Genomic DNA, 14,511 nt, shown 5'->3' on the forward strand with positions numbered 1-14,511 from the left:
TTTTAAATCTACTCCTCACCTTTTTTTCCCCTCCAGTCCTGCCGAAGGGTCTCAGCCCGAAACGTCAACTGTACTTTTTTCCATAGATGCTGCCTGGCTTGCTGAGTTCCTCCAGCATTTTGTGTGTGTTGCTTGGATTTCCAGCATCTGCAGATTTTCTCTTGTTTGTTATTCGATAACATAGCTGGAGCTAAGTGGAGCAGAGGCATGCCTATATGTTCTAAGCCCACTGTGATGGAGATGGTGCCAATTGGTTTCTGGGGCCAGTATCAAAGCTGAAACAGCAATATCATAGCACATTCTGCAATTTTAAAAGGCAATTTGTCAAATTATATTTTATGTGGATCACATGCCCTCCAATTACTAAAACATTTTGAGTAATACATTTATGTCTGAAACATACAATCATGATTCTTAGACTTTCTAAATGGAATATATATAGAAAGGTCTATGTTCTCATGCTTCACCAGATCCAAGTATTACTGGGCATTTGGCCAATATTTATCATGAAAGAATAAGTATGAAAACACAGTAAAATTAAATTAATCCCACACATTCAGGACTTTGGTCATATCAGGTTGGCAGAGTTTACATTAAATTATTACCCCAACACTCTATTAATGCACTTTTATTTAGACATTAACCAATAATACAGTAAGATTTCTATCAAACCTGCTACCCATAAAGAAAGGATGGATGCAATCATGGTGCCAGTGAGTTTAAACAGAGTGTAGGAAACAGATCCCTGATGAGATTTTAAGGGAGTATGGGAAACTAGGACCAATAGGTTTCAAGGTATCGTTAGAATCAGGCCCCGATGAATCAAAGTACAGCAGGACCATTTGGGATGCCGCAGAATATTCAAACAATTGAATAACAAATTATCAATGTTTCACCTGTAAATTGAACAAATAACTTTTACCGTGCAATGGGCTGGGGGTGAGGGCAAGCGATATCAAGATAAAATCTGAAAACTGTATACTGAGGTGTTACATTTTTAGGGAAAGTTAACTCAAGAACCCATAATGTAACTAAACTGATGGCAAGAAATATGAACCCCAGTGTTGACACAAGAGTGATCATGCAACAAGGAGTACAGAAAACAAACAGCAAAAAAAAAATTCATGCACAGCCAGGACTAAGTAGATGGGGCTAGGGTGGGGCAGGGGAATATTGTGATAAATTTTAAATCTGACTAGAGGAAATTATCTTAGCTGTTTATACTTCCACAACAGTTGGTCTTTACATGTACTACAGACTTGGAACAAATGAACACATGAAATAGATCTACAAAGTCATGAACTTCAGTGTGAAAGCAAAATTAGTACGTTACGCAGTACAGGTGTCCCCTGCTTTTCGAACATTCGCTTTATGAAACCTGTTACAAAAAACCTACATTAGTACCCTGTTTTCACTTTCAGAAGGTGTTTTCACTGTTACGGAAAAAATCAGCGCGCGATAAAAAGCTGCGCGCACCCCGAGCAGCCGCTCTCCCCCGGATTTAGAACGGCATTGCTTTAACACGTTGCATTGAGCAGCCGTTTGCAAGAGCAGTTCTGAGGTATTGGAAAAGCCTGAAAGAGCAAAACTAGACATAATTAAGCGTTTAGATCGTGGTGAACGAAGTAAGGACAAAGTGAGTTTGACTTGTGGAAGCTGACGAAGATGATGTTGAAGAGGTTTTGGCATCCCATGACCAAGAACTGATAGATGAAGAGCTGATGCAATTGGAAGAGGAAAGGATAACAATCCAAACCGAATGCAGTAGCAAAATGAACGTGAAGCCACTGCGTGAGATTTTCGCTGCAATGATAAAGTACGACTTTAATTTTGAAAGGGTACGTCGGTTTAGGGGATATTTGCAAGATGGTTCGAGTGCTTACAAAGAACTGTATGACAGAAAAATGCGCGAGGCTCAGCAGTCAAGCAAGCCTTCCACATCAGCCACAGCAGACGATGAACCTCGACCTTCCGACATCGAGGCAGGCAGTCATAGGAGAAGATGAGCTGCCTGCTCTAATGGAAACAGACAACGAGATGACACCCCAGTGTCCCACCACCCCAACACCCAGGCCGCGGACAGATACAGTACCGATTCGTGGAGAATGCAGCAGTAGCCGGGAGATACACAGCATCTGATGCAATCGGCATTTGGCACTGATCTGAGCGACAATTACGTGTCGGGCGGCACCTAATTAATTAGCATGTTTGTTTCGGCTTTTTTCTTAAATATATGTTGTGTGCCTCCCGGCTACTGCTGGACTCCTGCGTGCCTCGTGGCAATGTATCAGTCGGCGGCCTGGAGGGTGGGGGCCACTACACCACCCAACCTGCGACGACTCAGTCAAACACACCATCAGCAAGCTGACTTCCCGATTTCGGTAAGTGATACTACACTGTACATTCATTATTTCTACTTTATATCGGCTGTGTATTTTTACTTGTTATTTGGCATGATTTGGCAGCTTCATAGCTTAAGGGTTACTGGAGAGCGCTTGCGCCGTGTTTCTGCAGAGAGTGCTTGTGTGAGATTTTCTGCCGAGAGCGCTTGCGTGAGATTTTCGCTTCGGCGAACAGTGCCAGCAATGATTGTGGAGAAGTATTTCTACTTTATATAGGCTGTGTATTAATCATATCATTCCTGCTTTTACTATATGTTACTGTTATTTTAGGTTTTATGTGTTATTTGGCATGATTTGGTAGGTTATTTTTGGGTCTGCGAATGCTCACAAAATTTTCCCATATAAATAAATGGTAGTTGCTTCTTCGCTTTACGACATTTCGGCTTACGAACCGTTTCATAGGAACGCTCTACCTTCGGGTGGCGGGGGAAACCTGTATACTGAAGTCGATCAAATATCACTGCTTAAAAGAATTTTATCATGAAAGAAATACAAATAATAATTTCCTCTGCTGATTAAATTAACCTATTTATAAGAGCAATCAGAACAGAATAGGATATGGTCTATGATCTAAGTGAAACAGCAAAAACTAAGCTAAATGAAAGAAATCCTCCATTTCTTTTTTGTATAGTTCCAGAGGTGGTTTGACTACTCTACCTGTTAGAGCTTCCTAAGAGACCTGGAACTCAAGCAATCTAGCATTACTGTATTTACAGATGCAGCAGTGACATATAAAGTCATTCTCAGAGTTTCAAGAACTTGTTTTCCTCTGATCCAACAAAGACCAAGCAAGCTTCATAAAGTACTGAAAACTATTCCACTGTCTTCATAGTTTCTACAAGTTAAGTAGCCTCTCTTCTGTTTCTTTAGCAGCAGCCAAGAAGGGGAACAACTAGAAGCCAACTTGACTGGATCTCTTAGAAATCAGAAGCAATAATACTGCATTTGTGGAGGAGTAGAGGCTTCTGTTTTGGTAAATGTGTTGGTGGCAAATCAGTATTTCAAATGGTTAAGACAAAAAAGATGCAAACCTTTGTGTTTTATTTGAAAGGGGAAAATTCTCAAGTTAAGCTCCATCACCTCAAATAGACATTATTAAAATGACCAAAGCAAACATATTGATTTTACCTTTGTCAATGCAATCTAACAGAACTATTAAGCAAGCAGGAGGATCAGCCATGGCTTTTTAATACAGCAATCTCCGATTAAATCTGTCTTAAACATAACTAGGGCATGGTGCCACCGAAGGGGGTAGGGTTAGCTGTGGAAGTGCTGTGGTGCAAGAAGATGTCCAGCAAGACCAAGAATGTAGAAATCCAGCCAACTTCAACAGCAGAATTTTAGGTTAACTTTTTACTTCTACTCCCTACCTGGGAGTCAGAGCAATGACAGTTTAACATGCAGAAAAACCTACAATAAGTATGAGGTCACAGCTAAGGTTTCTTCAGGGGTTTGGGGTAAGTATCTAATTGCAGCAAAGTTTAGACAGACTTTAACTCACAGAATGAGACTAGGGATTTCACTGAAAGGTAGGTAGGGAGGATATGTGCTATCTTTGATCCACTTGAGTAGCCAGACTTAATTTTGCTACCAGTTTCCTGAGCTCTGAGAAACTTGCACAGTTACTGTTAAATTTAAACCAGATCTCTCATAGCAGCTTTTCTCACTCATCTCTGACATAAAGGTTCCTGCTTCCAAGCTTCTGGTCAGTGCCACATAACCCTGTCTATTGAATTTACAATTAGACTCAGAATTAGGTTTATTATCACTGTCTTATATGATGTGAAGTTTTTGTTTTGCAGCAGCAGTACAGTGCAAAGACACAATGTTACTAAATAAATAAAAAGTGCCAAGTAACAAGGAATAATGAGGTAGTGTTCATGGATCAATCGGAAATATGATGGTGGAAGGGAAGAAGATGTTCCTGAATTGTTAAATGTGGGTCTTCAGGTTCCTGTACCTCCTCCTGGATGATAGTAACAAGAAGAAGGTACTGTATGTCCCGGGTGGTGTGAGTCCTTAACGATCAATGTCACCTTCTTGAGGCATCAATTATTCTACCAACTGCATTACTTTCCAACACTAAAAAATATTAAACAGTTTTATTCTTGTGAAGTTCTGCTTAAAACTGGAACCAGTACTGAAAGAGCTATCTTACAAGAAATGATGAAAGGCTTCTGTCACTAGTAAACATTCTATAAAGTACCTCATCAAATAAAACAAAATAATATTTAAACATCAATGGATTAAGGTATAACACAAATTTGACTCACTGCTCCACTATAATGAGGCTATTTTAAGGATGTTAAAAAGTTTAAGTAATTTTGAAGTTTATTTGTGCATCTATGACATGACACAAAAATCTATGCACTAACTTGGTAAAAAAAAATCTAATAGAGTATATTAAATGTCCCAGTGATTCATTGAAACCATCTGACATATAATTCATGATGAAGTATTATTCAGATGCAGCATCACCAAAGCTGCATTGATTCATTCTTTGGGAAAAAAAAGACAATGTGCAAAATTGTCAAAGTGCAAGGCTAACATTTAAATGATGATTGGAAAAAAAATGAGTGAACAATGAGGTATCAGAGCCCAATTTTGGTCAATAGAAGCAATTGATGAAGAACTTGGGAGCTTTCCCAACACCGAGCTGCCATTGACAATATGCAGAATCATTTACAAATTGCTGAAGGAACTCAGCAAGTCTGTCAGCATCTATGGAGGGGAACAAACTGCTGAGGTCCTTCACTAGGACTGGAAAGAAAGAGGGCAGAAGTCAGATTAAGAAGCCGGGGTGGGGGGAAGAGGAAGGGGTACAAGCTAGCAGGTGATAGGTGAGAGCCAATGTAGATAGGCAGATGGGGGGACTGTTTCATCGAGCACCTTTGTTCTGTTTGCCACAAAGGCAGGATCTCCTGATAATTACTCATTTCAATTTGACTTCCCATTCACATTCCGACATGCCAGTCCATGGCCTCTTCTATTGCAAAGACCAGGCCAAACTCAGGTTAGAAGAGCAACACCTTATATTCCATCTGAGTAGCCTTCAACCTGATAGCATGAACATTGTTTTCTCAAACTTCCAGTAATTTCTTCCACTCTCTCATTCCTTTTTCATTCCTTCTTTTAGTTACCCTCTCACCTCCTTTCTTCGCACCTGCCAATCACCTCCCTCTGGTTCCCCTCATCCTTCCCTTTCCTCCATGGTCCACTGTGTTCTCCTATTAGATTCTTTCTTCTTCAGCCCTTTTATGTTTTCCACCTATCACTCCCCAACTTCTTATTTCATGCCCTCTCTTGTCTATCTACCCAACTTCCCCTTCAACTGGTCTCAGCTATTACCTGCCAACTTCTTATTCTGGCTCCTGCCCCCTTCCTTTTCAGTACCCGTAAAGGGTTTCAGTTCAAAATATCGACTACTTATTCTCTTCTATAGATGTTGCCTGACTTGCTGAGTTTCTCCAGCATTTGGTGTGCATTGCTCAAGATTCCCAGAACATTTAGAATCTATTCTGGTTTCTTTGAAAACAAGACCAACCATTAATTTTCACTAGTGGGATCATAATGAACAAGGAGACATAGCTACAAAATAATAGGATGCTCATTTAGAAATTTCTCTCAAAGGATATTGAACATCTGGAATTCATCACCTTTTGAGAGGAGGTGATGGTGAAGATAGTAGATACTAATCACTAGTGTATTTAGGAGAAAGAAAGGTAAATAACTGAAAAAATCAAGGTATTGGGATTTATGGGGAGAAGAGTTGAGACCAGCATTAATCAGTCATGATCATATTAACTGGCAAGGCAAGCTCGAGAGGCCTGGTGACCTAAGCTGCTCCTGTTTTCTTGTGTTCTAATCATGTAAATGCATAACAGTTGTAAGAAATTGTCACATAATCTAATGCCAAGTAACTATATCTTCACGAATAAGTCCAACTTAAGTTGGCAAACTCATTACTAAGTAAAACTGACAAACATGAAACATAGGCCATACTTACATTAGATTACACCAAGGCATTACTTTGAAAAATCTGTCCTCAACCATTTTAAGAAAATGAAATCCATCCCACAGCTTGTATTTGTATCTATCAAACTCAGGATGGCAGCAGAGCATCTGCATATCCACAAACGTGATGTTCAGTAGCAGGAAATCATTCCTCACAGTCACTTCCAATTCATGGACACAGAGTTCCAAACTAGACAGCACTTTTAGTCTTAAAGTAGAATAAGACTAAACGTCACACATGCTTACTCCATTCAATCTCTACACAACTGCCAAGTTTTATTGGGATCTTTGTACAAATATGCGTATAGCCTTATATTGCTACAAACATTTCTATAAATCTTATCACTGTACTTAACTTAAAAACCTGTAAGCATTCAGAACCTGTAACCAAACTTATTTTGTTCTGAATTATGTATTTTAATCTTGATTTAGCTAACCAGTTAAAAGCCATTAATATCGTACAAAAAATTGGAAACATTATCAGCAGTAATTTCCTACTTTTGCAGTTCTCTGCATCTCCTCCAGAAAAACTGAGTTGATTCAATTCCCTCAGAACATGCACTGTGTATGTCAGCTTTGCTGTAGGTTATACTTACCAAGCAAGCTTGAAACCTTTCATCAGTGCAGTATACAGCATCCAACACCCACAGCCTCTTCTCCCCTAACACCAGGTTGACAGCTCCACGACATGCTAATACACAACAGTGAGTGCTCATTCACAAATGTAGCAGAGCTCTCCTGTTTGTGCTGTAAAGCAAGATAAGTGTCTCACCTTCAATTGACACTTCGCTACTGCCAGCAGTTCTGCAGGCACCTACATTCACAGAGCCAGCAGCACCAAACTCTGATACTGACATTCCACACAGAGCACAGCTGATTGAAGCAGGCTGCTGAGAGCTGATTGCTGAAGTAAGGAAATATTCAGAGCATCACCACCATCCGCCTTCCTACGCTATGCCCTCAAATGAGTAAAGGATTAAATGGACTAAGTGCAGCTAGCTACGTAGCACGTCACTGGAAATAGCTGATGGCAGCTTAAGTGTAATCTCTTAATCAATGCCAAAATGCTGCATATAGGGGATCAGATGTGCTTCTCAGCCAGTATCTTGGATCTCGCGTCACTATAGATTTTACTCTCCTACTGATTTTGCATGGGACCTTGCACACTGGAACTAATAAGCTATCAAGTGTAATACAGACAAAGAAAGGAAAAGGCACTCAATGTTATTGCATTACTGTCTCTTTTTCCATTTCAATAAAGTGAAATACAACCCATTTAAGTACATTGATTATTAGTATGACATAATCCAACAACATTTAAATAAAAATTCCACTGCAAGAACCAACCTACAACAGATTGCAAGTTATTTTTAAACATTATTGACAGGATTCAGTGAGAGTTTTGTAAACTTAACAGTCCCGGGAAATATAGGCCATACATTTAAACAGGTACAAATTGGTAGATTTCATCTCTCAGATGCACTGTATGTTTCATTTCACAATCTTGCTGATATGAAAACTAAAGGAGGATTCAGTTCAAATAATTGTATACTTCAGTTTGTCCTTAATTAACTTGGTATGTACTAAACATATTGCATGACCTGAACTCTATAGGGATCGCACCTATTCTTTACTGTGGTTAATAAAATGTATCAAAATATGGATTTAGTAGCTATTTAAACTGTTTTGTTCATGCTAAAATACCTTTGCTTTGACCTAGATTTGAGATTGATTGAACAGCTCATTTCTTAGTAAAATGTTCACTGGAATTACTGTCAGTTAAAGATAGCGCAGCCAGCCATTTCAGCATCAAACGGGACATAAATTCACACCCATAATCTTTTGTACAGCCAACCTCTGAACACTTCAGGAAGTAATAATTGAAGCTGTACATTTCTCAGACAGTAAAGTCTTATCTTGTGTAACATTACCTTCAAGTTAAAACAGCATGATGGTTGGGGAAGACATGAGTGCATCATATAGCCAGAGATTTGAGTGACACATAAATTGAGAACATGAGGAAGCTGGAATTTAGTTCAAACAAAATAGTAAATTTTTGAATGAAACATACCACTGAGCACCTACATCAATTATCAAATGTTATCAGTTATTATTTAAATGTGCTTATTCAAGAGTTAATAGGTTTTGAGGCTACTTTGCAGATATGTGATAGATTAATATTCAACACCATCATCCCTTCAGAACTAATTAACACGTTTCAAAACCTGGGTCTCCTGTACCACCTTCTGCATAGGGATCCTTGACTTCTATACTGGGAGACCAGTCAATACAGATTGGTAATAACATCTCCACTTTGCTAACAAACAACACAAGCACACCTCAAGGATGCATGCTTATCTCACTGTTCAACTGTCTACAGTTATAACTGAGAGGCAAGGCACAGCTTAAATGCTATCTATAAATCTGCTGATGAAACCACCATTTATCCTGGGCCCAGCACATTGATGTAATCACAAAGAAGGCACGCCAGCAGCTCTACTTTATAAGGAGACTGAAATGATTTGGTATGTCACTAAAGACTTCTTCCCCTCTGACCTCAAATTCTGAATGGTCCATAAAGAGTACCTCACTATCTTTCTGTTGAACTATTATCTATTTATTTTTGTTGCAATTTATAGTAATTTCTTATGCCTGCACTGTACTGCTGCCACAAAACAACAAATTTCACAACTTGTGTCAGTGACAATAAACCTGATTTTATTCTAAGACACCCGCAAATTTCTACGGATGTACAGTGGAGAGCATTCTGACTGGTTGATTTATCACCTCACATGGAGATTCCAATGCACAGGATCAGAAGAGGCTGCAGGCTCAGCCACTTTCATCACTGGCACAACACTCGCCGAAATTGAGGACATGTTCAAGAAGTGGTACGTCAAGAAGGCAGCATGCATCATTAAGAATCCTCATCATCCTGGATATGCCCTCTTCTAATTACTATCATTGGGGAGGAGGTACAGGAGGCTGAAAACCCGCTTCATTCACCATTTTAGAAGAAGCAATTTTTTAACAGCCCAGGAACCCATGAACACTACCTCATTACTCCTTAGCTGCACTATTTATTATGTTTTGTAACTTATAGCTATTTTATGTCTTGCACTGTACTGTTGCTGAAAAAACATATTTCATGACATATCTCAGAGATAATAAGCCTGATTCTGAAACAATTAAGTTGGACCACATAATTAATACAGTTAATTTGTATTTTTTGTATTAATTTGTATTAATATATATTTAATTTGGCTTTGTATCTGTACTCAGCACAATGACAATAAAGTTGAATCTAAACTGACAGTATTTTAGAATACAAAGAATGCAATACAAAGAATGACCACATGGTTACAAGTCACTTTCTCACATGGCTCATATCACAGAAAATTGAAGATATTTATTCTTCCTTTCACCTGTTATAATTGGATTTTAAGTAACTGATGGCCCTGTGTATCTAAAAGTAACAGTATGTCAAGTTGAAAATGACCTATTTATTTCAACTATTGAATTACTGGAGTTAAAATTGTTAATTGATGAATTACCTCAAACTCATGAATCTTTTTTCATACTGGACACAGTAAATAATCAATTTTTTAAAAATCTCATTTAGCCACCTTGTGAATTTACATTCTTAAATCATTTTATTAGGTTTTTCACATACCTTGTCCATTCCATAAATCCATTTGATTCTACCTAAAATTGTCATTTTTGAAGTATCCTCATGCAATTTCCATAATAATGGAATTCAGTTATCATGTCAACTGTCTGTAATTCTCCATTTTCTCTATCCAGCCTTTATTCAATAGCTGTGTTATCTGCTATTCTCCTAATCACTGGAACTGTTCTAGATTCAATAGAATTCTGAAAGATCACCATTAATACACCCAGTAATTCTGCAACTATAGCTATTAGGAATTCTAGGATGTAGGTTACCAGGTCCTAGTTAAGTTTTAAGTCTTCTTTTCAATTTTAAAAATATACTTTGGAACTCAACATACATTTCTATCACTTTCTGAATATTTTCTCTCAGAATATTCCTTACCACATAATTACAAATTAATCCTGTCTCAATGCACAAGATAATATCTAAAATAGCCTTTTCCCTTGTTGGTTCCAATGACATATTTGTTCAAGGAGAGTGTTGTTAATGCATGCCAATACAGAGAACCTGCAGATTCTAGGGCACAATGAGAATTGTTTCAGCAATGAATGTTGTAAACAAAAAGTTCTGCAATGCAGTTGAAAAGACTTATTTGTTTATTAACCCTTTGAATATCCATCTGTTTGCATTTTCCCAAAGATCTTCTAAAGATTAAAATCCAATATCTGTTCTGCATTTCCCATATTTCCGTTTAATCCTTATGCACTTGAACGTTTTCAACAATTTGTAAAATTGGGAGATTTTTGAATAAAGTGGGAAAACCTCTCCAACCCTTCCCCCCACATATCCAATATTCATAATAAAAGAGAAGATACTTGAGACACTTCCTAGGCTAAAAATTCATAAAAGTGTTGTACTGGAAGTTGAACTTTGAAGTGGAAGAATCACCTGAGATGAAATACTAAAAAAAAGAGGGGTGGAAACTGCAGAAGAACCAGACATCAGATGTTCTTAGGCACTGGGTTAGTTGGAGGAGTTAGTGATGTTGGTGATAAATCCAGATAAGTACAAAATTGTAAATGTTATATTTTTGTCCAAACAAGGTTACAAAGCTAAATTCACAGTCATTTTGGCACGTGTAGATTAATAAATCAGAAAGCAAGTGAAGATTTTTGAAAGCAAATTAACAATTTGAATTTATTGATCCAGAGTGGAGCGATGAGGATGATGCTGTTGATGGAGTTCAGAAATCTACTAGAAGGGTTTTTGATAACATCCTGTCAGCAAAATTTAACACCATGGAATAAAATGGTCAATGAATATATAATTGGTTTAGAAACAGGAAACAGGACAATGGTGATTGTTCTTTTTTTATGCATTTTCCTTTTTGGGATAACTTTACGGTGGTATTTCCCAAAAATGTATCCTGGCTTATAGCTTTTACTTTTGCATACTTCTGCCTTGGTGCACTGGGAAAGCAATTCAAAACATGATAATGCTGGACCTCGAGAAGAAACATGCAGGCTTCTGGAATGAGTGGGTATTTAGAAGGTTACAATTTATGCATAGAAATATAATACATATTGATAGGAATATCAAATCTAGAATATTATATTACAGAAACTATTTACATGAATGATTCCAGGGATGAGCAAGTTGAGCTATGTGGATTAACTTGCTTGTTTTGGCGGCCGGGGCTAGGTCAAAGGTGCTCGGCAGAGGATGGCACTCGGGAGGCTGTATCGGAGGGGCTGGTCGGAGGCTCGAAGTTTTCGGATGGACGGACTCGGTGTCGGCTGCTTCCAAGGCATCGGCAGTTGTCAGTGTCTTGGAGATTTATGGCAGGGAGTTTCTTCCTTTTGCAGCCTGCTATCGGGGACTCGGAAGTCGATCGGGACTTGAGACTTCTTTTTTACCGTGCCCATGGTCTGTTCTTTATCAAATTATGGTATTGTTTTGCACTGCTGTAACTATATGTTATAATTATGTGGTTCTGTCAGTGTTAGTCTTTGGTTTGTCCTGTTTTCTGTGATATCACTCTGGAGGAACACTGTATCATTTCTTAATGACAATAAAAGAGGACTGAGTGTTCTCATAATCTAATTTAACTGATTGGGTGATTGCACTTTGATTGATTGAAGATTTGATTGCATTCAGATCATGAAGACAAAGTGCATAATGAGAAACTGTTCCAGCAATAAAAGGGTCAAAATTCACCAGATAAAGATTTAAGTTGACTGGCAAAAGAACCAAGGGAAATATTAAGTGAAACTTTCTCCTGCTGCAGATGGTCTGTAATATAGAACATAGAACATAGAATAGTACAGCACAGTACAGGCCCTTCAGCCTACAATGTTGTGCCGACCCTCAAACCCTGCCTCCCATATAAGCCCCCACCTTAGATTCCTCCATATACCTGTCTAGTAGTCTCTTAAACTTCACGAGTGTATCTGCCTCCACCACTGACTCAGGCACCTCTATCATGTCTCCTCTCATCCTCCTTCTCTCCAAAGAGTAAAGCCCTAGCTCCCTTAATCTCTGATCATAATCTATACTCTCTAAACCAAGCAGCATCCTGGTAAATCTCCTCTGTACCCTTTCCAATGCTTCCACATCCTTCCTATAGTGAGGTGACCAGAACTGGACACAGTACTCCAAGTGTGGCCTAACCAGAGTTTTATAGAGCTGCATCATTACATCGCGACTCTTAAACTCTATCCCTTGTCTTATGAAAGCTAACACCCTATAAGCTTTCTTAACTACCCTATCCACCTGTGAGGCAACTTTCAGGGATCTGTGGACATGTACCCCCAGATCCCTCTGCTCATCCACACTACCAAGTATTCCGCCATTTACTTTGTACTCTGCCTTGGAGTTTGTCCTTCCAAGGTGTACCACCTCACACTTCTCTGGGTTGAACTCCATCTGCCACTTCTCAGCCCACTTCTGCATCCTATCAATGTCTCTCTGCAATCTTTGACAATCCTCTACACTATCTACAACACCACCAACCTTTGTGTCGTCTGCAAACTTGCCAACCCACCCTTCTACCCCCACATCCAGGTCGTTAATAAAAATCACGAAAAGTAGAGGTCCCAGAACAGATCCTTGTGGGACACCACTCGTCACAATCCTCCAATCTGAATGTACTCCCTCCACCACGACCCTCTGCCTTCTGCAGGCAAGCCAATTCTGAATCCACCTGGCCAAACTTCCCTGGATCCCATGCCTTCTGACTTTCTGAATAAGCCTACCGTGTGGAACCTTGTCAAATGCCTTACTAAAATCCATATAGATCACATCCACTGCACTACCCTCATCTATATGCCTGGTCACCTCCTCAAAGAACTCTATCAGGTTTGTTAGACACGATCTGCCGTTCACAAAGCCATGCTGACTGTCCCTGATCAGACCATGATTCTCTAAATGCCCAGAGATCCTATCTCTAAGAATCTTTTCCAACAGCTTTCCCACCACAGACGTAAGGCTCACTGGTCTATAATTACCCGGACTATCCCTACTACCTTTTTTGAACAAGGGGACAAAATTCGCCTCCCTCCAATCCTCCGGTACCATTCCTGTGGACAACGAGGACATAAAGCTCCAGCACATCTTCTTTCTTAATGTCTACATGCTCAAGCTTTTCAGTCTGCTGTAAGTCATCCCTACAATCGCCAAGGTCCTTTTCCGTAGTGAATACTGAAGCAAAGTATTCATAAAGTACCTCTGCTATCTCCTCCCGTTCCATACAAAATTTTCTACTGTCACAATGGATTGGTCCTATTCTCTCACGTCTCATGCTCTCGCTCTTCACATACTTGTAGAATGCCTTGGGGTTTTCCTTAATCCTGCTCACCAAAGCCTTCTCATGGCCCCTTCTGGCTCTCCTAATTTCATTCTTAAGCTCCTTCCTGCTAGCCTTAATCTTCTAGATCTCTATCATTACCTAGTTTTATGCACCTTTCGTAAGCTGTTCTTTTCTCGTTGACTAGATTTTCAACTGCCTTTTTGCACCATGGTTCCCATACCCTACTATCCTTTCCCTGTCTCATTGGATCGTACCTATGCAGAACGCCGCGCAAATATCCCCTGAACATTTGCCACATTTCTGCCATACATTTCCCTGAGAACATCTGTTCCCATGACGTATCATGAAACAGCAACCACATGATGGGAAGCCTTTGCCACAACAGCATAACAGTATAAAAGTAGGGTGAACTTACTTTGCCTGCATTTTCTGCTTAATTTTCTTCTTTTACTCTTGCACTATATACATGACACCATCTTTAGTAGCACTGAAGCTGGAAATCTGACCTGTTTCATTCCCTGATATTCTGTAAGGCCAAAGGATACAGGAGTGGGTTCAAGAATGGAAATCCAGCACCCTTTGATGTGGTTACAGTACTTTGTCTCCTTCCACCAGTTGTTGTAGTGCTGTAACAACAGCTGTATTTTATTTTTTGGTTTCCCATTCAGAAAATA

The 14,511-nt window shown here is 39.2% G+C and overlaps 1 protein-coding gene across 11 annotated transcripts in view; it reads right to left on the reverse strand.

Annotated features, from left to right (window-relative positions):
- gramd1ba (GRAM domain containing 1Ba) overlaps nucleotides 1-14,511 on the reverse strand; it is a 443,148-nt gene that overhangs the window by 189,173 nt on the left and 239,464 nt on the right. Inside the window, exon 1 of one of the 11 annotated variants that reach the window (XM_063038612.1) lies at nucleotides 7,013-7,223. The exons of the other annotated variants lie outside the window; for them this stretch is intronic. Coding sequence (XP_062894682.1) covers nucleotides 7,013-7,053 — 41 coding nt within the window. The 5' untranslated portion in view covers nucleotides 7,054-7,223. Of the gene's footprint in view, nucleotides 1-7,012; nucleotides 7,224-14,511 lie in introns of those variants that run through there. 11 annotated transcript variants of the gene reach the window in all.

The sequence above is a fragment of the Mobula hypostoma genome, chromosome X2, assembly GCF_963921235.1.
Source record: "Mobula hypostoma chromosome X2, sMobHyp1.1, whole genome shotgun sequence".
In the NCBI taxonomy this organism is placed as follows: Eukaryota; Metazoa; Chordata; class Chondrichthyes; order Myliobatiformes; family Myliobatidae; genus Mobula; species Mobula hypostoma.